At 41.5% G+C, this 21451-nt stretch overlaps 1 protein-coding gene across 2 annotated transcripts in view; it reads left to right on the top strand.

The window, feature by feature from the left end:
* Positions 1-21451, top strand: part of UNC5D (unc-5 netrin receptor D) — a 387521-nt gene that overhangs the window by 195842 nt on the left and 170228 nt on the right. For both annotated transcript variants that reach the window (XM_048512818.1, XM_048512817.1), the window contains exon 3: positions 19622-19765. In XM_048512818.1, the coding sequence (XP_048368775.1) occupies positions 19622-19765 (144 nt within the window). The remainder of the gene's footprint in view (positions 1-19621; positions 19766-21451) is intronic.

Here is a 21451-nt window from a genome sequence, read left to right as displayed (position 1 = left end):
AGAGCATATTGGCCCTTCTTCCATGACCCAGCCTATATGTAGTATCTAGGATTAACAGGAGTCAGCATAGTAGAGATGACATGGGATCTGAACACAGGACTCTAGTTCTGATCCCTGCTTGGCTGCAAAATAGAATGGGTAGTCTTGGCATTGCTGAGAGCCTGTGCTGTTTAGCGGTTATACGGTAGTGTCAGTCTAGGATTTCCGGATTCAAATCCCTACTCCACTGTGAAAGTTTGCCTTGGGCCAGTCCCACTCTTTAAGTCTAACATACCTCCAAAGGTCATTGTGAAGATGAAATGGAGATGGAAAGAATGCTGTAAGCCACTTTGGGTCCCCATTGGGGTGTAAATGAAGATGGATCCAGCGGGGAATTGAACCTGGGTTTCCCAGGCACTAGTTCTCCACCTGAACTACTACACCACACTGGGTATTGTCATCTAAATATCCCTACTGAAACTATGAAATTAATGGGCATGTGAAAATAGATAGGGATTGTAAAGGAGGAAAGCAGATTGATAAACAGAATTTTGTGGTAGTGATTCAACACAAAAAGCCCTTCTTGGTAGCTGGTGAATTACTGTAGCAGCAGGAACAGAAAATTACTCAAGGGAAAAGAGATTTTCCCCACTGAAGAAGAAGAAGAAGAAGAAGAAGAAGAAGAAGAAGAAGAAGAAGAAGAAGAAGAAGAAGAAGATGATGATGATGATGATGATGATGATGATTTCCCATGAACATGACCCACCATTACCATTAATGACCCTGGCACATGCACAAGTCCAGCAGACTCATAAATTATGTGAAATAATTTTTACATGGATTCATTCCCAGTTATGAACTCAGGAAGATGCTTTATACAGAGTCAAACCCTTCATGTGTTGAGCTCAATCTTGTCTACTCTGACCAGCATCTCTTAAGAATCCCAGGTTGAGATATTTGGGTCACTTTTTACCTGACCCTTTTAACTAGAGATCTCAAGATTTGAACCTGGGACCTTCTGCATTCAAATCAAATTTCTTTCCACTGAGCCACAGCCACTCCCCAGTGGTACAGAACTGATGTTTTAAAAGAAGTAACTTCACATGCTTGAACTGAATTGCCAAGAAATTGAGATGAGCAAATCTGTGTCAGTTTGATGTGAAGTGAAACAGCTGTACTATTTTTTTTGGCTCAGACCCAGGTTGTAGCTCAGATTACACCTTTGGTGCCTTTTCAAACAACTTTGCAATAGCACAGAAAATACAGGCTGATGCTTTTTGTGCTGAATGTGATTGGAGCAAAGCAATCACACTGTTGCTTTTTGGGATGCCAAACTCTGCAGAGCTTCATGTAACCCAGATGCTTACTAGGATAGCTCTGTCATTTAAATTAGCCCTCCATGCCATCTAACAAGAACAACAATGGCAGAAATCACTCCCTGAAGCCAATGGCTTCCTTTTTTTTATAACATTGACCTGCTGACTTAATTTCCTTGCAGCTTGTTTCACAGTAATAAATATCGCTTTCCGCTGTGCGTTGATGCAGTTTCTTGGGTCATCTTGGTCCATTCACTTTGTAGAGATACTTTACAAAGCGTACATGTAGTTTATTGTTGTTCTGGCAATTCACTTTCGCTAGATAACATAGACAGTAATATATCATCAAACAGAGGCAAGAGCAGGTAGGCATTGCAGGTAGATGTTCTAGTTAAAGGGGGTGGGGGTAATGGAGTATAGTACCCTTTCTGTGAACAACTAGAAATCAGAAAGAAACAAGTAAGCATTTGTGTTCCCCAGATTTTATCTTTAAGGTGAATGTTCAATTAAAAAAGAAAATGGGGAAGGGGAAGTATTAGGATAAAAATGAGTGTTGAAACGTATCCTACAGAGCATTTTCATGGATGGAAGAACATTCTGTCCCTGGAGTACCATTTTTCTGCCTCCTCCCTCCCACTGAACCTCAAATGCCCAATGAAATGCTACTCCTGGAGAAAGAAGACAGCATAAGGGGAGTCAGAGGGCTGTAGCAGGATGGGGAAACAGTGAAAGTCATCCCCCTCCCTTTCATGGAAATTCTCTGTAGCAGGGGTTTTGAACTCATTTGTTATGAGGGCTGGATATGACATTAATGTAACTTGGTCTGGCTGGGCCCAGGGGCAAGGTGTGGCTGCCTTAGCTGGCTCCAGAACAGCATGAGTAGGAGGGCTAGACTGATGAGTGGGATGGAGTGGCAGCCTAGAGAGGCCTTATCAGGCCTGCGAGCCAGCTGAGGCAGCTCCGTACTCCCAATCTGACATGGAGAGTCGAGGCCTGATAAGCTCCCTCAAGGAGCCAGATTCACCCCCTGGGCCTCATGTATGACACTGCTGCTCTACAGGATCTGACACTATGTCTGCAGTAATATTATTACAGCACAGCAATCCTTTGCTGGTGGTACACTTTGATGGGACTTGTGTTTGCACTCAACAACAACAAGTCTTTATTGGCATACAAAACAGGACAAAATTTCAAAGTAAAACAAGATTAAAAAACACAGTTAAAATTACTAATTTCCAGTATAAAATTTGCAACAGTCTTGCAAAAGAGCACATCAGAGCTGTTCAGGAGGTTGGATATCTATGGGACTTGTGTTTGTTCCTTATTTTATTTGTCCACAGTATCCTTTGAGAAAACTTTATAGCAGTTTTGTAGCATTGAGATTCAACAAGATGCACGTTTCCAGAGCATCCAGTTGTTATTGTTTTTTTTTTTTTTGCATAAAGGCCCAGGAGATACTAAGCTCAAAAGGAAAACAGGAATGAGACATACATTTTGTTGCTTGTTGTATCTAAGCTTTGCCTTGGGTCTTCCAGATAGGTTTTTGCATATGATTAGTTCTTCATAAAACACAGAGGTTTCTCAAGTTGATTGCTGTTGCTGTTTCTACTGTGTGTGTATAAAATGTTCTGAAGTCACCACTTACTTACCCTTTGAGGGGCCTTTGAGGCTAATGAGAATCAGAGGTGGTTTGTCATTGCCTTGCTCTACAGAGTCTTCCTTGGTGAACTTCCTTCCAAGGACCAACCCTGCTTATCTTCCACAATCTGATTGGATCAAACTGTGCCACCTTCCCTCCTTCCCTCTTTGCTCAGGAGAATTTTGAATCCTTGTTAGGTTGGATTTCATTATCAAGGTTTTTTCCCAGTTTTGGAATTATCTTCAAAATGAAACGCTTATGTGGACAGTCTGATGTGCAGTTGGGAGAAAAGTAGATTTAGTAGGAGATAAGGGATTGAACTTTAAAGGAATGTTTATTATTTTTTCCTTGTTACCATTTTACCATTCCCAGAGATTGACTTCAAAAATGCATCACACGATGCCACAACATCACTTCTGGACAGAAACCTGGGAAAAACCATACAAACTGGAAAAATTCGTAGAGTTCCACTATACTGACCTGAATCTGCATACAGGTTTAGGAGATACCATTTTCCCTCCCACCATTTTTCTTTTGCCACTCCATTGAAGGCTGGTGGGGAACATGAAATGTCAGTGAGGGTATCCATTGAGGAGAAAAGTAGAGCCTATACAAATTAAATGATAAATATTCCCCCTGATGTTTGGAAACTGATCTCTCTGGGAATATTGAGGCTACTAAACATACCCCTATGAGCACTTTTTTTCACACCACCAGCATTTGGGAATCTTGGGAATATCACATCAATGTGTTGCAGCATACAAATAATAACCATTAAACAATTATATTGTTTTATGGCCAAGGACTGTATTTTTGCATACCAAGATGCTAGTTTTGAATGTTTTGTTGTTGTTGTTGCAGAGTTGCAGAAGAGGACAATTGTGTTCTGCTGAAACATAGAAACAGAAGCTAATAATAAATTTCCCTTCAAAATTAGCCCATTGTTTTTTGTAGAACATGTTCTCAATGCTCAAAGACAGTTTTGAAAGTGAATTTTTAAAAATATTTGTATTGCTGAGGAGTTTACTTGTACTTTTTTGCCTCTCAGAAACAAATAAATAGAAATTCAAAATTAGTCCTTGGTATGTAGGGAAAAATCATCCATGTCCATAGTTTTGTGGCACACAAAAGATGAATTTCTTAATTTTTTTGTAATTTATTTTTGTTTTTCAAAATGGGGATGTGTTTCTTACATGGCATTGTGGAAAGGTTGATACCCTTTGAAAACAATCAATGGTGTCTATAGACTTAGCATGCTTGTCACAACACAACACAACACAAGCCTTTATTGGCATATAAGACAGGACTTAGCATGCACTGGACTAGGACTTCCAAAAGCCACTTGGGGGTCCCAGGCAAAGATTCCAGGTGCCCCAATATGAACCTGATCCAAACCAAATATTTTAACAAAGCTTGCTGTTACCATGCAATAATGAAAGGGTGTGTGTGTGTGTGTGTGTGTGTGTGTGTGTGTGTGTGTGTGTCCATTTGTGACTGGGATAACTTTTAGAAAACAAAGCTAGGAGTCTCAGAATTGGCTACCAGTTTCAGAATGATCCAGTATAAAAAAATGAAGGAAGCCAGAATATCCTGATCCAGATTATCTCCAGCCCATGCTATTTATATTAAACGTAAACTAAATTGAAATGCATTAGCTGGATCCTGCATGACTGCAAGCCCTCAAGGTGACCTGGGACTACTGAATGTTGTATCTCTGACTTCTCTTTCTGGCAGTCTTGCACTGGGCTAAGGGAAGATACTTATTTCTTTACTACTGGGATTCTCCTTCTCGATGTTTCCAGAAATTGGATGGAAGGTCATCAGAGTGAAACAGCAGGAGTGTACAGAGAATGATTCCCAATCCAAATGGACACAGAGGAATCTGCTCATATCTACAGAACACAATCCTTGTTTTAGCATGTTCTGTGTAAATGATCCTGTGGTATATAAGCGGTGAGAGGACTGGCAAGCTTCTGCAGCTCCCATTTCTCAATAAACAGAACAAGTGGCTGTCAGCCTAGCAATATGACATCATTTCCAGGGAAAAACTGGAAGTGACATCAGTTCTCTCTAGGAATCACTGCAAGCATTATGATCTTATTATAGAGATTCAGGTAATTCTAAGTTTATCTTGAAAGTGACATCATTGTGTTGCCATAACACTCCCCTCCCCATTATGTCCTCACCCCCTGACTTCCACTGGATACTAAGTCAAGCCTGGGGGTGGGGGAGGGGAGATGTCTTTATGACTGTTTGCTCCTATGATTCAAAGCAGTGAATAGTAGCCTGCTTTGTTTGTTGGCTGAACAAGTTTGAGGCTATCACTGTGCATTTTAAAGCAAAGCTACTCCCCTCTAGGCCTATTGACTGCTAATCTCTCTCAGTTCTGAGTGCTTATATAATATAGATACATTAGTTGAGTGTTTAAATATATTTAGAGAAATTGAAAGAGGTTTCCCCCCTCCCCACTGGAATGCTTTTAAGAGCATTTCTCAAATTGGCTCTAAAGTACTTCAACTTCTGTTTTCCCAGTGGGATGAGACCTGCTAAGAGTAACTAAAGTTTCCTTGTCTGATAAATAAAAAGATTACAGCAATAACTGCTGTCAGCATTTTTCTCATTTAAACAAATAAAGCTGACAAATGATGAAGTTTGGTGCGGCTCTGTTATGTTTAGTACATACCAAGCAATTATTCATCCTCTGCCAGCATTAGTCTGTCTGCTGCTAAACCACCCAGCAGTGCAGAAAGCTTATTAGCATAGTGGTACCAGAGGCAAAATTCCATATTCTTTGAGGCTGGGCTGGATGACAAAGGGTGATGCTTATAATTTTCACAATGATTTAAAGGGCTGGGCAACCACTGCAAATTGGAATTGCTTGAGGTATAAGGGAACAATGTTGGCTTTCATTTATAACACATTGGTTCTTCCTCTAATTGATTGCGGGGTTCGTACCAAGTAATTTCCTATATTTGTTTTACACACACACACACACACACACACACACACACACACACACACACACACACACACACACACTAACTCTCTCTCTCTCTCTCTCTCTCTCTCTCTCTCTCTCTCACACACACACACACACACACACACACACACACACACACACACACACACACAGATGAACTTCAAGGGAATACAATAGATTTCCATTCCAAAGAGAGCCAGTGTGGTGTAGTGTTTAAGAGTAGTGGACTCTGATCTGAAGAACCAGGTTTGATTCCACACTCCTCCACATGGGAGGAAAAACATTACCCTGCAAAGGTCCAAAAGGGAGGATACCCTCTGCCCAGATATTGGCCTGCTGGAACTTTTCCTTAATGGCCAGTCCACTCCTGATTGAATCTAGTTCTCCATTGGCTGAGGCATAGTCTACACATGCATCAGAAAGAGGTTGCAGAAGGAGATCTGTCAACATGGCTGTATTTTAAAATATGACTATCAAGACTAACAGAGGCCCCATCCAAAGACTACCCCTGCTTAGCTTTTTAGATTTGAGGAGACTGAGATAGCCTGGCCTATGCCACCCAGAGTGAGTCCATACTGCCACTTCAGAATATTTATACTTCTGCTCATGAAGACAAAACCAAACAGTGCTTTCTACTATACTGGGCTGAAAATAACAGTTATGGTACAGTGCCTGTAAGTCAGGTGTACCATATATTCAATCTGTGTTCCTCTGTTCCATATAATACTTTTGCAACACGCTCCTTCACCAGTAAATTGCCCAAACGCCTTTTCTCAATGTGTTGAGTTGCAGCTAGATTATTCTGCAACGGCTCATGTGAGAAGTGTGTGGAAGTATAATTGTTTTGAATGATACACAAAAAGCAGGCTACATGAAGAACCGTCTGTTCCAAACAGGGACACTTCCAAATTGGGCAACCCCTCTCCCCAATTTCAATGTTGGTTTTCCTTTGTGGGAATGAAGCCTGTATGTCTTGAATTTTGTGCCATTTGCCATTTCCCCAGGCAATATCCCCCTCCATTAAACATAAAAAATGTTAACATTTTTGTCAGTTGTGCATTAAATGAAACAAAACTTGCAAAATGGAAGAAAAGATACAGGTAGAGAACATCAGTGATGAAAACAGTAAAACTAAAAAGGTTCACCCTAGTAATGTAAGAAAACAAACAAATGCCTGTTTGTACTTCCTATACCTGAAGGTGATCCCTTTGAAACAGAAATGGATCAGTCAGAAGCAGGTAGCTGAATTGGTCCTGAAAAATGGAGGGGGATCATTCTATAACAGTACACCCCATGTATACATGGGATATTCAGGTTCAAATCCCCACTTGAGTTCTCTGTATGACCTTGGGATGACTTTAATTTACCTCACACTGTCGCTATGAGGATATATCAGGGGAAAGAGAGTCATGTCTGCTATTCTTTTCCTTGGAAAAGGTGGGCAGGATAAAATATATGAATAAAAGAATAAACCATTCTGTATCCTTAACAAGGCTGAAGTGTTTCATGTACAGACACTTGCAATTTTTAATATATATCGTAGTGTATACAGATGTTGTGAGGGTCATTTTTACTCCCACTTACAATGAACAGGGAAACTGACATAAGTGTAAAGGTTCAGCTTAGTAAAATTATGAGTTAGATCCTGCCAGCTTCTTCACATAACCTCACCAAATCCCCCTTCATATGGCAGTGACCCACCCACAAGGCTTTTTTATATGCAGGTCCCATGATTCACAGAGTAGCTATTCTGGATGATCAAAGAGGATGCCTCATTTTTTTCACCACCCACCACAAACTGCTTGAACCCAACACTTCATTTTCCCAGCTATCCTTTATTTTCCCCCTAGTATTGTTCTGCTCTTCTATTCCTGTATTGCCAAAGGAAAATACTTAACAAAGTGTAGGATTCCACCCACCCCCCGCTTTACAGCTGGTGTCCTGCTCTGTGCACACCCAAGGTTATTTTTAAGTTGCATTTCTTACTTGGGGGACTCTTCTCCCCCACCTCCCACTGGATTAAATTTTTTGTTCAGTTTAAAGTTTTTAATAGAAAAGATTTCTAGCATCCATTTGTGATTTTGCTTTTCCATTTGTTTTTGTTTTTCAACTGATACAGAAGCCAGCTGTATCACACATCTGTTCTGCACAGCAAGGAAGGCTGGGATCTGTCTATATTGAAGTGTATTCTAGCTATTAGTGCAGTTTCAAAGGCTGGTACTTGGTGGAGAGAATGCCAGCATCCTTGCTTTGTTACTCAGTCTAACAACATGTGTACATCATACTGGCATTTATAATTCCTAGAATATCACTATTGGTAAGCTTGGTTGGTAAACGCATCTGCAGTCTCCACCCAGTGGCGTGTGCAGATTACTGGACCCGGCAGCATGCATACTTCAGTTATGCTAACAGCCCAGAAAACCCACCAGAACCAGGTTTGTATTTCTTTGGCAGGCATGAGACTGCAGCAGCTGTCTTTGGTGAGGAGCGCTGTAGATGACACAATTGCTTAGAGACGTCTTTGACCTTCAGAATGAAATCAGTGCTCAAACTTACCCTTTTTGTTCCTACTTCAGTGGAATGGGTCATTGAATGAAAGGGTTAAAAACTGCAGTAGATGGAAATGTGTTTGTTTGTTCAAGCTGTGCAGTTGCAGCTGTTTGACTCGGGAGCTGTGTCAAGGAAGGGTGAGCAGGGTTTGGATACTTGGACCTCACGGTCAAGGCAGACCTTGCATCCCCGAGTATATAATGTGGTATGTTCTTTGTAACAGGAAAAAAAATGTTTGAACTATTTTTTTTCCACATTTGGATAGATGTGCCACATAACTGTTTCAGATGAACAGCATTTTTTTCTGAGTGACCCTCACATAATAGAAGTAGATCCAGTTCATAATTTGTAGTGTGCATTTCCAAATCTGGAAATATCCTTCCCAAAGAGGTAAATATGATATGAAACATGGTCAGCCCTGTATCAAATGTTGCTCTGAACAAGGAACATCTTTGTTTCTCCCTCCATTTATCTAAATTTTAAACAGTATTGTATTGCATTTAGAGCCCATTTTGTGACTTAGATGCATGAATTGCATACATAATTACAGTTGTCATATATGATGATAAATTTTCCCACTAGGCTTTAAATCTGTATTCATTCGTGCCGTACATAAACAAATAAAAACAATTGTGTTTCCCTCTAAGCTCATGGAAGCTTTTCCACTTTACGAACAAATGAAATGTATTGGCATCAAGAAATTACTCCATTAAATATTGGCATTAGATGCCAGTATTGAATGAAGCTGATTTATTTATTTAAACAAGCAAGTCCTATTTCCTCCATCCACTCAAAATGGCTTACAGATTACAGTATGAAGAGTATTCCTTCACCATTCGATGGCTCCAGTCAACCCCCTGAATATAAATTGAACCTTGCATCAAAATTCTAATTGCTCAACAATCATTTTAGCTCATCGGACAAACTGCGGAATGGATCCAGTGATCTTTGGGTGCAGTGATTGGAGATCTTTCTTGAGTTTCTGTCCCACTAATAGTCCCACCTAGGGAACAAAGGTGTCCAACTCCTGATTCCTAAGTCCCCATCAAAAAGCTGGTCTTGGCTGGGAAAGTTGTTTCCTGGGAGAGCTGTACATAGTGGGACAGGCGGATGCACACAGGAAGAGGATATTACTTCCCTTCACATGTTATTCAGTGGTATTTATTTCCAAGAAACTGTCCTTAGGATTGCAAATATTATCATTCAGTCAAGCCCCAATTCTTCTCTGGCTAACATGTGTATCCAAGTTAGAGAACTTAATTACCAGCATGTTGTAGTGGTTAAAAGCAGGTGGACTGTAACCTGGAGAATAGGGTTTGATTCCTCACTCGTGCACCTGAGCGGAGGAGTCTTTCCTGGTGAACTGGATTTGATTATCTTCTCCTACACACAAAACCTGCTCAGTGACCTCTAGCTCAGGGGTAGGGAACCTGCGGCTCTCCAGATGTTCAGGAACTACAATTCCCATCAGCCCCTACCAGCATGGCCAATTGGCCATGCTGACAGAGGCTGATGGGAATTGTAGTTCCTGAACATCTGGAGAGCCGCAGGTTCCCTACCCCTGCTCTAGCTAGTCACAGTTCTTCAGTTCTCTGTCAGGCCTACCTACCTCACAAGGTGTCTATTGTGGGGAGAGGAAGCGAAGGAGTTTGTAAACTGCTTTGAGATTGCTTACGGTTGAGAAAAGCAGGGTATAAACCCAAATGCTCTTCTTCCTTCTTGAACATACAGTGTTTGGCAGCTAATTAGCCAGAGGTAGGCAAGAAGGGAATCTGGCACCTAACCAAGCTTTAACCTCCATTCCAGTTTTAAGCATCATGTTGCAGAGCACATGATGCAGAGGATCAGTCATGATATCTACAGCTATTTCCACCAAAAAAGCCTGTAAAATGATAGTAAAAACAGCATTATGGGCGGGTAGTTCGCATGGCCACCGCTGCAGAAATGACACTGCAGTGATTCAGCAACGCTGCAGTGGCCCCACAACGGTGTATTTGAAAATTGGTCAATGAGTGAGTCTTTTCAACAACAGTGCTCTGCAGCCGGCATTGTTCAAAGCGCCTGCCAGGAAATGGTGCTGCAGAGCCTGCCCCCCACAATGGTGGCCCACACTGGCCAATCCTGGCACCAAACACCCATAATGTCTACCCTGGAAAAAAAAGAGTGCCGTTTGCAAAGCACAGCTGTGTGGATTGCTGTGATTCAGCTGATGTGCTACCTATCCACAGGGCGCCTTCCCATGTGAACGCTCCTTTGCTGCATCGTTGTCAATAATTGGCTGTTCAGAAACGGCCTCAGATATATGATCCAGATATCGCAGATATATGATCCAGATTGAGCACAGTCCTTTTTTCCTTCCTGATATACCAGTTGTTTCTCCTGGATATCATGATTCAGTCTCTGGCCCTCAGATGTTCTTCTGACCCTTTGGAATGCAGACCACTACATGTCTTCCTTTTTTCGCATAATGTACTTGGGTTGATCCCAGCTACACATGCACTTTCTGTCAGGCACCGCCATTACTACGTTTCTGAGGAGATTCCAGGTATGTTTTGCATGTGAGCCAGTGAAGGTTGCCAATACTAGGCACAGTCTTCGCAGAAGTTTTCTCTTCTGTGTAAGAAACAAATGAAATATTTCTTGTAAAATGGCAATCACTGTGTGTAATATGTAATTTTTCCCAAAAAAAAATCTCTAAAACAAAAAGAGCTTTGCACTAATTAATTGGGGGCACCTTTCTAATCAATCACAATTGACTAAATGCTGGAGCCCTAAGCAAAACTAATAATTCAATTATTAAAAAATGGCAGCCTGCAAATTAAAAATGATCACCTTCCGCTAAAAGCTTGGTGGGATAAAAAGGTCTTAACACATTTCTAAAAACAGTAACCACTCCCCACCCCATCCCAAATGGAAATTAAACGTTATCCCTTCCTTGAGAGGGATTTTTTTCCCTTATAGAATGAAAGTTTTAATCTATGAAATCATCCTAACCTCAGAACGACCTCTTAATTGTCTCCAGCCTGACACAAAACTGAGTAAGCCCGTGAATGCACAAGATGTTAAAAATAAGTACCTCAATAGTCTTTTGAAGATAGATTCCCCCTCCCCTATCCTGCTCTAGGGGATAAGGCTGAAGAAACCTCTGGAGAATGTTGTCAGGGAAACAATATCAGAAATGAGCTAAACAGGTACTATATGCTGTTGCTTCATTAATGTGGAAAAAAATATTTGATATTTGGGAACCGATGGCTGCCTGGCAACTTTCATCTTCTTTAGAAGTATGTCCTTCCCTCCATTTCTTGAACATTTCCTTTTTCATTCTTAGCTCATCATGGAGTTTTTTATTCACCCACATTGGCTTATTGGATCCCCTACTGTGATTCCATCTTGTTGGAACAGTGATGGCTTGAACTTGCAAGAGCTCTTCTGAGAGCCCACCCTTCACTTGCTCCTTTCCCTTCCAGAATTCTTGCCCATGGGAAGACTCTCATCATACCTATAAGTTCATTAAAATGTGCCCTACTAAAAACTCACATACCCATGTGATCACAAAGTTCTTTGGTCCTCCACAGGAATTCTAGGAAGACATGGTCACTCCCTCTGTAAGGTCACCACCACCTTCCCCCCATTTACCAGTTTTTGCCTTTTGGTTAATATTAAGTCAAGTATGGCCAAGATCCTTATAGCTTTCTCCACAATCTGAAAAAAAGGAAGTTGTCAGTGAGACTTAGCAGAGTATGTATCCCAGCATACATCAGGGAAGTTGAGGTCACCCATAACTAAAAGGTCACATTGCTTGAATAGACTGACAAGCTGCTCAAGGAGGGCAGCATCCACTTCCTTATCCTGGCCAAGCAGCAGACTCTAGCCCAGAGGTCTACAACCTGCGGCTCTCCAGATGTTCCTGGACTACAATTCCCATCAGCCCCTGCCAGCATGGCCAGTTGGCCTTGGTGGCAGGGGCTGATGGGAATTGTAGTCCAGGAACATCTGGAGAGCCGCAGGTTGTAGACCCCTGCTCTAGCCACAATACTGTTTGTCCTTTCTTCATTTACCTTCACCCAGATACATTCCACAGGGCTATCACATGCCTCCTTCAGTATTTCCTGCAAACTCTCTCCTCACAAACAGCACCACTCTTCTTCATCTTCTGCCTTTCCCTCCCCCTGAACATCTCATATCCATCCACTACTACATTCCAGTCATGGGGATCATTCCACCAAGGATCTGTAATGTTCACTGAATCATATCCAGTGGTGAGATTCTATTAATCTATCTACCAGTTCGGTAGATTCCCCCCCCCCGCCCCCTTCCCCCTCCTCACACTTACCTGGCTGCTGTAAGGGGCTGGGCTTCTATCACTGCCAGGTTTCTCTGGGGGTCTGAAAGACCCCAGGGCGGGAATTGAGGGCCTTTCAAAGCCCCGGAGAAGCTTGGTGCCTTGGCTCCAGGCTTCTCTTTGGCTCTAACAGTCCACTCACTTTGCCCTTCCCTGGGGCGGAGGGATGCAGCCAGTTCGGTGAACCAAGCTAAACTTTAGCTACTGGTTCTGCCAAACCGGTGCGAACCGGCTGAATCCCACCACTGTTCACACCCCTCTGTCTGCATTAGAAGGTCAAGGTCTTCCTTCTTATTGCCCAAGCTTTTAGTTTTGGTACACAACCATCTGAATCTTCTTACTTTCAGCTCCGTTTGATCTGGTTCTTCCCAGTTGGGCCTCTGCTATTTGCTCTCCTTCACTGAAATCCCTGTGCTGGTTGTCTCCTTCCTCCTGTGGTGTCAGTTTAAAGCACTCCTGAGGAATCTCTCCAGATTTCTGCCAAACACATTCTTCCCCAACCTTGACAGATAAAGTTCATCACATGCTACTCAGCGTATTTGGTTCCAGAATCCAAATCCCTCCTGCTGGCACTACCAGTGCAGCCAGTGATTCACCTCCATTAACTTCTGTTCCCATCACATTTCTCTTCCTCTGACAGAAAGGATCGAAGATAACACTACCTGTTTCTCGTTCCTTTCAGCTTCTACCTGAGAGCTTCATAGTCAGCCTTAATGCTTGTGATGGTGTTTACAGCTGTGTCATTGGTTCCCACATGGACCATCACAAATGGGTAATGATCTGTAGATCTGATCAGTTTTGACATCCTGTCTGCATTATTTTTTTCAATCTGTGCCCCTGGCAAGCAACACACACTTTCTACTGTCTTTTACAATTGACAAAGGAAAAAAAAAAGAATCGTGGCTTTTGGCAGGCTGTATTGGTATCAAGATATTATCACCATATTGGAAAGCTAGACAGCTACCAAAGGGGACTAACTGAAGGACTTTGAGGCCCATTGTGCATGAAGTGTTGTCCTTGGGGCTCTTTGCTGCACAGTGTGGGTCTCATGTTTCTCTGTTTACATGCGAGGAGGCATCCCACTGTCTGCTGCATGGCTTGCCTGACCCCCACTTCTGGGTTGCTCCCGGTTGTCACAAGATTGCCAGCTTTGTTAAGGTCTGGGGTGCTGTGTGGTTTCTGGGCTGTATGGCCGTGTTCTAGCAGCATTCTCTCCTGATGTTTCGGCTGCATCTGTGGCTGGGATCTTCAGAGGATCTGATACTATCAGATCCTCTGAAGATGCCAGCCACGAATCCGGCCATGAAAGCCTTCGACAATACATTTGTTAAGGTCCTTTAAATTGCTGTTATAGCGCTATTGTTATATTGACATTGCTGTGTTTTTGAAACAAAGTAAGGAGATCCAGCATGCCTTAGAGGAGCACTGGCAGATTACTTGTGCACCCCGATGGAATCATTTTCTTCACTCTCTCCAGGGGTGAAATTGGCTGCTTGGCATGCTCTGCTGGTGCCAGAGCACAGAAGCTCTGCTTAGCTCTGCCCGCTTTTGCATCACTGCTGTTGCTGCTGCTGCTGTTTCTCTGGAAGTACATTGAAAGAGGATTGAAAGTGCATATTTTGCATGTGTGGAAGGGTCCTCTGTCCTTTCCTCACAGAGCTTGGAGCGAGGAGTGTGTATGTAAGGGGGGACCAGAAGAAGCAGAAACCCCAAAATCATGAGAAATAGAGGAGTTCCCCATGCTCACTAACCAAGGGGCTTTCTGGGTTCTGCTGCTCCATAATACAGAGCATGTCTACAAGAAAATCTCTGCTGTGAAGGAAATGTTCCCTTGCTGCAGAGCAGAGCAGCAGTGTATAATTTGCCTAAATCTCAAAATGTTGAGCATAATGACTAAGTGAAGATGATGCCACAGGAGGGGAAAAGATCAGAGGAACTTTATTCAGTTATCTCTTTGAGCCCATAAATGGTAAAGCAGATAGGATATTGGGTTCCAGACATCAAATCTTGTCTGGCCATGAAGCTCATTGAATAGCCTTGGGCATGCTATTCATTACCTGTCAACTAGAAGCTTTTGCAGCTGTAGAATTCAGAAAGAAACCCAAAGAAATGTTGGCACCATTTAACACCTGTGCTGGCTTCATTTATGACCCTTCCACATGCTTTAATCCATTACACTCGAATCTCCCCCCTCCCCTTTTCTGATTCTGCTTAATACAATAGGCCTCCCCTCTTACTTTTTGAAGGCACAGACTAACTTTTGAATGCCTTTCAGAAATGAAATAGCCAGCTTTTAATACCTTAGATTGAACTGACACAGTTTTATGGAATCTAGCTTTATGAAGCTGAAACAAAAAAGTGCAACGAGCAAATTAGATTTATTATCCAATGTGATGGTAATGATGCCCATTTGGTTTTGAGCTGGAAAAGAACAACAAGTCCCAACAGTTTCAATTATATCACATCCACAGGTCCCTTGATGTTATTAATTTATGCCATGTTTCCTTCCATTATACCCTCTGGACAGATCCATTGGCGCTTCAGAGACTGGCACCAAGTTGCGCTGACTGGAAGTTGTAATATTAAGCCAGCCAATAGTCTCAAACTTTGCTTTCCCAAATATTGGCTAGAACTTTCACTAGTGGCTGGACTCAGTGGTAGAGCATGCAGAATCAGGCAGCACCAGATTCCATCACTGATATCTCCACTTAAACATAGTAGATGATGTAGAAGGTCATTTCCTCAGCCCATGGGGAGCCACTGCTTGTCAGAGAAGACATAACTGAGTTTTAGTTTGATTCAGATATTGTCTGCTTAAATCTAACAAGCTGTGTGATTGTATCATGGGAAGGCTCTTGTAACATTAGGCAAATTAATTTAATGTGTTTAAAAATACTATACAATTAGTCTTGAAGTGGTCTGTAAATTTGCAAGGGCAGATGATTATCCTCTCTCGCATCCTTCAGTACTTTATTGTCAATGAGAGGTATTTGGGATGGATAACAAAAAGTAAAGCTGCCCCCCTCTTTTTTAATTTCCTAAATAAAATTTAACTCTTTTTCTGTGATTGTATCAAAAATAGCAGTCATATTCACGCATGAAGATAAAGTTGTTTCCCTTAGTTACTGTAAGGGGCAGTCTGCAGGTTATTTGGTAGGGATAAGATCTATATTTTCTGTAATTTATCATTCCAGATTTGTATCTTGTAATGGTTATTCCTAGCACACTTGGAGCTTGCTCCAACAGGTGTTTCTTTGGAAGCAAGTTCTTCTCTGTCAGTGAGATTTTTTCCCTATCAGTGCCATTGTGGATGCCCAGGCAGAGATTCACTTTAAATTCTATGTTGCCCCGCCCAAATCTTAAATAAACTGCTTGTCTTACCCACCTCTGAGGGGTTCCAGGGTCTCCAGAACACCCCCTAGTTCCCTGCTCGTAGTGGCTCTGTTTCCTACCAACTACACATAAAGGCCAAACTACACTTGGGACATATTGGACTTTATATCTCTTTTTTAAGGCTTCAAAGTATCCACCAGGAACCCAGTTTTTCACCCCTTTACCTGAGCAGTGTAACTCTAATTCAGTCCCTTCTTCTTTTCTTTCTAGAGGTTTCAGTGTGAGCAAATCTACTCATTGTTCATGCTGTCTTTGTTTGTTTGTTTCAGCTCTGGCAGGGTTTGTCACTCTGCCTTTCAATTATTACCAGCTTTTATTGTGCTCTAGGATTTTTTAAAGTTTGTTTTATTTTGTACGTTGGCTCAAGCAGATTCTTTGGAGAGGTGGCGTAGAAAGTTTCTAAATGAGTGAAGAAATAAATGAACAGAAACAAATGTTTATTATTTATAGTCCACCGTTCTCACAGGGATTCAAGGCCGGGGAGAGGGGGGGGAGCCGACTTTGTATGGACATATAAACAGGGAAACTAGTGTCAGTTCAACATCAACTTCTAAATTTTTGACACAGAAGATGGCACACATGCACCGAAGAGATGTCCTGAGATTTGTAATGCTACTGATGGAAATGGTAGCAAAGAAATGAAGTTTCTGGACAGGTCTGGGCTGGAAGGGACCATAGTAATTATTCATAGGGGAGCAGATACACTTGAATGTTGTGATATAGGCAGGGTTGTTAAAAGCTGCTTCACAACATTTCTAGTACCTGTCACATAGCCTAATACGGGAGAAGAATGTGCTTCTGATAATGTACAGGGTACATTTTCCTTACTATTGTAGAACCTCAAACTTCTGTACTTTTGGACATCCGAGGAGAAATGAGATTTGCAGGCCTGCTCTGAACCCTCCCTCCAGTTTTTAAATTGTGTATAGATGGATAGATATAGAAAAATGGAAATGTATGCCATCAGTTTCCAAGTATCATTACTGTAACCATCAGAAAGGGGGGGGGGGAGAAACAGCAACCAGGGACCTCTTCCTAGTGTGGCGTTCCTTGTTTGTTCCTATTCTTTGCAATGTTCTAATCGTTTTAACTTTGCTATGCAAATCAGTTTGAGAATTCTTGCATTGAAAAGTGGAAGAATCCAATACCGAGTGATAGATGCCCGTATTGGCAAAGCCTTTCACATATATTGATGCAACCAGCGTACTTCCAGAAGGATGGACATCTTGTGCATTAGAGCCTCTTTGTTAGAAGAGTAATAAGATTGACCCTGAGAACTATAGACCTGCCAATCTTTGGATGTGGCCTCTAAACCCTATATCTACTTCCATGTGAGTGTGGAATGGGAAGAGGGTAACTTGAGTTATTTTTGTGGTTGTTGAACATGAGGGCCACAGCACTATTGATTGGGACTATTTGTTGGACATTTGGTTCATAAATGTTTTAATAAATTAACAGTATTTTGTATGCCTCTTTGATTTTTTCCATGCTTAATTGATAGACAGTTCCTTTCTTTCTGATTGAAATACTGTGTCCTGATACTCTTAAGAGATAAATGGTTCACTTTAAGAAACCACTTAAAGAAGAAGTGGACATAACAAGTGTAAAGTGAAAATGCCCATTTATATTTTTGTCCTTTTTTATATCAATAAAGTGGTCCAACAATGATCATTTTGAGGCCTTTTCCTCCACTGGTATGGGAATGGGAAGGTCACTGTATAATTGTCTGCAAATCACAGGACACTGAGTTCAGTTAGTGGCAAAATTGAAAGCTATTGTAGTGACAGTGTATCACTAATTACACAATTAATTATATAATAATTGTATTAATTTAATATGCAGGAAGGCTTGTGGCCATAAATGGACACTGGAGAGACACAAGATCAAAGAATGTCATTTTCATAGTAATTATGAGTCTATTTGAAGGATAATGTTTTATGAAGTCATCATCTATCTGCAAGCGAATTATTTGAATCTAAATCCTGTAAAGAGAATTTAAGATACCGTGGTTAGTAATTTCACAGACCCACTGTTTGGGGAGCAAAATCACCTTCCCGGCATTCTGAGATGCACAGAATTGAGCTGGAGACTCCCCCAATTAAATGTTGAAGATATTTATTATTTCAGATCCCCAGAATCCCAGTCATACCTCTCAAAGCAGAGAGTATTCTGTGTTTCATAAGCCTATGCTTCCATTTTTGAAGAGACTTTTTTTAATCTAAGGACTGCTTTTGGAACAATCTCATGCCTGAGATTGTAGTTATTTTTACCTTGTTGTTGACACTCATCCTTCTACTTAAAATTACATATACAGGCACTAATCACATTACCAATGAAAATACACCATGAATCTTTAGTCATTTCTCTAGGCTCTTACCTAGTTTGTGAGCATATGTTGATCTCCCTGTGGTTACCAATGCATAGCTTTACCATGCTTCCCTCTTATTGGTGCCAAGAAATGACTTCAATTTAGCGATGGAGTAATTTGAGGTTACAGTTGCAAAATTGTCCAACAGCTCACTCTGAGCTGTAATGCCTGAAAGGTATTGCAAAGCTCTTTTCGATCAGTGTCATTTCAGTTGTGGGGAAATATTTCCTGCTGTGTATTTCACTGTTTTAATGGAAATCTTATATAAACAAATTCTGTAAGAATATGAATGCTGCTCCAACTTATACTAATTAGGGTTTCTCTTGGCCAGTAGCACTAAAAGATTTCTCACATAATTCTTGTTTTTACCTAGTAGCTGCGTATCAAAGGTGAACTTTCATTTGTCACAGGCTATGCCTCTGAGAGATTCTTAATTCTGAACTATTGATTTCCCATGGGGTTTCTTTGTATATATTCTTTGATTATCTAATCTGCAGCCTAATCAGTTTTATTTTATTGGTTTTGACTGCTGATCTGTTGTCACTTGTTGAAATACATAAATAGACACTTGTTGAAATACATAAACAGAACACAGTCTTGCCTTCAACAACTTAGAAATAAGTCTTGTTGAAGAAATTTACTTAAAATCATAACCACAAATTTCCACTAGCTTGTGTATGTGTGTGTGTGTGTGTGTGTGTGTGTGTGTGTGTGAGAGAGAGAGAGAGAGAGAGAGAGAGAGAGAGAGAGAGAGAGAGGCAGGCAAACCAATATATTAAAAAAAACCCCAGCAAATGGAAGATTTTCAAGGCAGGTATATACATGGTTCTAAATCGCACCTTGGCAGAGTAATGCTTTTCAGCTCATGAGTCCTGACCTAGTTGGCTGTTAGAATTTAATTAGCAGCCATATATTATTGTCAAAGTAATTCAAGCTTTGCCTTGATTAAAAAATGGAATTGTTTAATTAAAAATAAAAGGTTTGCCTAACCTTAGCGTTATGCCTGAGTAAGACATTCCATATCAGCTAATTCTCCTGTATCTTTCCCATTCAGGCTTGAAGGTCCGGGAAGCATACATCAATGTGACCAGGCAGCAAGTGGAGGATTTTCATGGGCCAGAGGACTACTGGTGTCAGTGTGTTGCGTGGAGCCACTTAGGGACTTCAAAGAGCAGGAAGGCTTCAGTCCGCATTGCCTGTAAGTGGTTGGAACTCCTCACAGAAAACAGTAATGATGGGAACACATTCTGCAAGCATTTTAGAAACAGACTGCATTGTAAATGCCCTTGTAGAGATCTATGGTAGACATCTGTTTGGAATACTGTATGTAGTTCTGATGTTCCTTGCTTGATCTAACTGGTGGTCCATCTAGATCAGCATCCTGTCTCACTCATCAAGACGGACAACAACCGGGCATAGTGTCCAAAACCTTCCCTATTGTTGCTTTTGTAGTGCTAGTACTCAAAAGCTTACTGGAGGTGCTCTTCTGTTGCATGGAGGTTCTCTTTTTTCACCATAGCTAATAGCCCCTGATGGACTTGTTCTCCATGAAAATGTTTAATGACTTTGAAACTGGAAGTTCTTCCCAACAAGAATGGGCTAAGGAGCTAGGGGTTCAGTTTTTAAAAAAGAAATTATTAATGCTTACTAATAGAAGTTGATTAACATATGCATAGTGTAAAGTTAGTAGAAAGAGCATTTTTCTCACTTCCAAAATACTAGACCTCACAGGCACTCAATGAAGTTGGGCAGGAGCTGCAAGTCAATGAAAATGAGTCAGTCAAAATAACATTATTATGTGGAACTCATGGCCTCAGGATCTGATGCAGGGATCTTAGGGCGATTCCGCACAGGAGTAAAATAGGTTCGACCCAGTTCCCTGAGAAGGGTACTAACCTAGGTCGAAGCCATTGTTGTTCCCCACTGCAACCAGCTTGATCCCAGCTCGGAGGGCGGAATCATCCTGTGCCTCTTCACCGCTCCATTCCGATCGGCTACTGTTCTATGGCCATGTTCCGTCTATCCCCACACACGTTATAAAAAAACTGCCACAGGAATGGAGGGATGAAGGTGGCGTTTTTTGATTGGCCAGCTGTACGCATGCCCGGAACACAGCTGTGATTGGCTGAATGGGGAACTCCTGGCACCAGAGATTCCGCACTTTACTGGAATCGAGCTGAGTTCGAGCGTGGTTCCCTGAAAAAGTAGTCGTTCCCAACTGGAGTCAGAAATTTGACCATTACACGAAGCGAAGCTGGTACAAAACCATGTCGATCCCAGTGGTTGTGCGGAGCACTTAGGTTGAACGTAGCTCGAACTTAGGTTGATAACCCAAGTGCGGAATCGACCATTGTGACTCTTGAAGTCTTTCATGTCATCTACCATCTGATCCCTTTACCTGGAGATGCTGGAAATCAAATCTTTTATATTCCAAGCAGATTCTCTACCAGCAAGCTATAGCCACTCACTGAATATTCTGGACCTTTCCTAGATTTTCAGAAAATAGAACCCCAATCTGGTTAAAAACAATGTATTTGGAAGGCTGAAATGCACCTGGATGTAGTTTAATTTTGTCTCTAACACTGTTGTTGAGATTTCCTTTTTTCTCAGTTTAAATATTCATTAGTGGTTTTATCTGGGCTGCTTTGAAGTGTTTGTGGCTGCTTGCTTTTGCTTGGAATAAACCCTGCAGGTGTCACGATAAGTCCATGCGAAAGAGAGAGAGAGGAGGAGGAGGAGGGGGGGGGAGAAGATGGAAATTGAAAACCTTCTGAAATATGGTTGTGATAAGGGTTTTGCAGATGCTACAGAACTATTTAAAAGGATGTGTCTGCTACGTTATTTTAAGGCGATAGGACTGAAGAATATGTAACAGGCTCTGTTA

The sequence above is a fragment of the Sphaerodactylus townsendi genome, linkage group LG12, assembly GCF_021028975.2.
Source record: "Sphaerodactylus townsendi isolate TG3544 linkage group LG12, MPM_Stown_v2.3, whole genome shotgun sequence".
NCBI lineage: Eukaryota > Metazoa > Chordata > Lepidosauria > Squamata > Sphaerodactylidae > Sphaerodactylus > Sphaerodactylus townsendi.
This window is presented reverse-complemented; position numbering and strand designations above follow the sequence as displayed.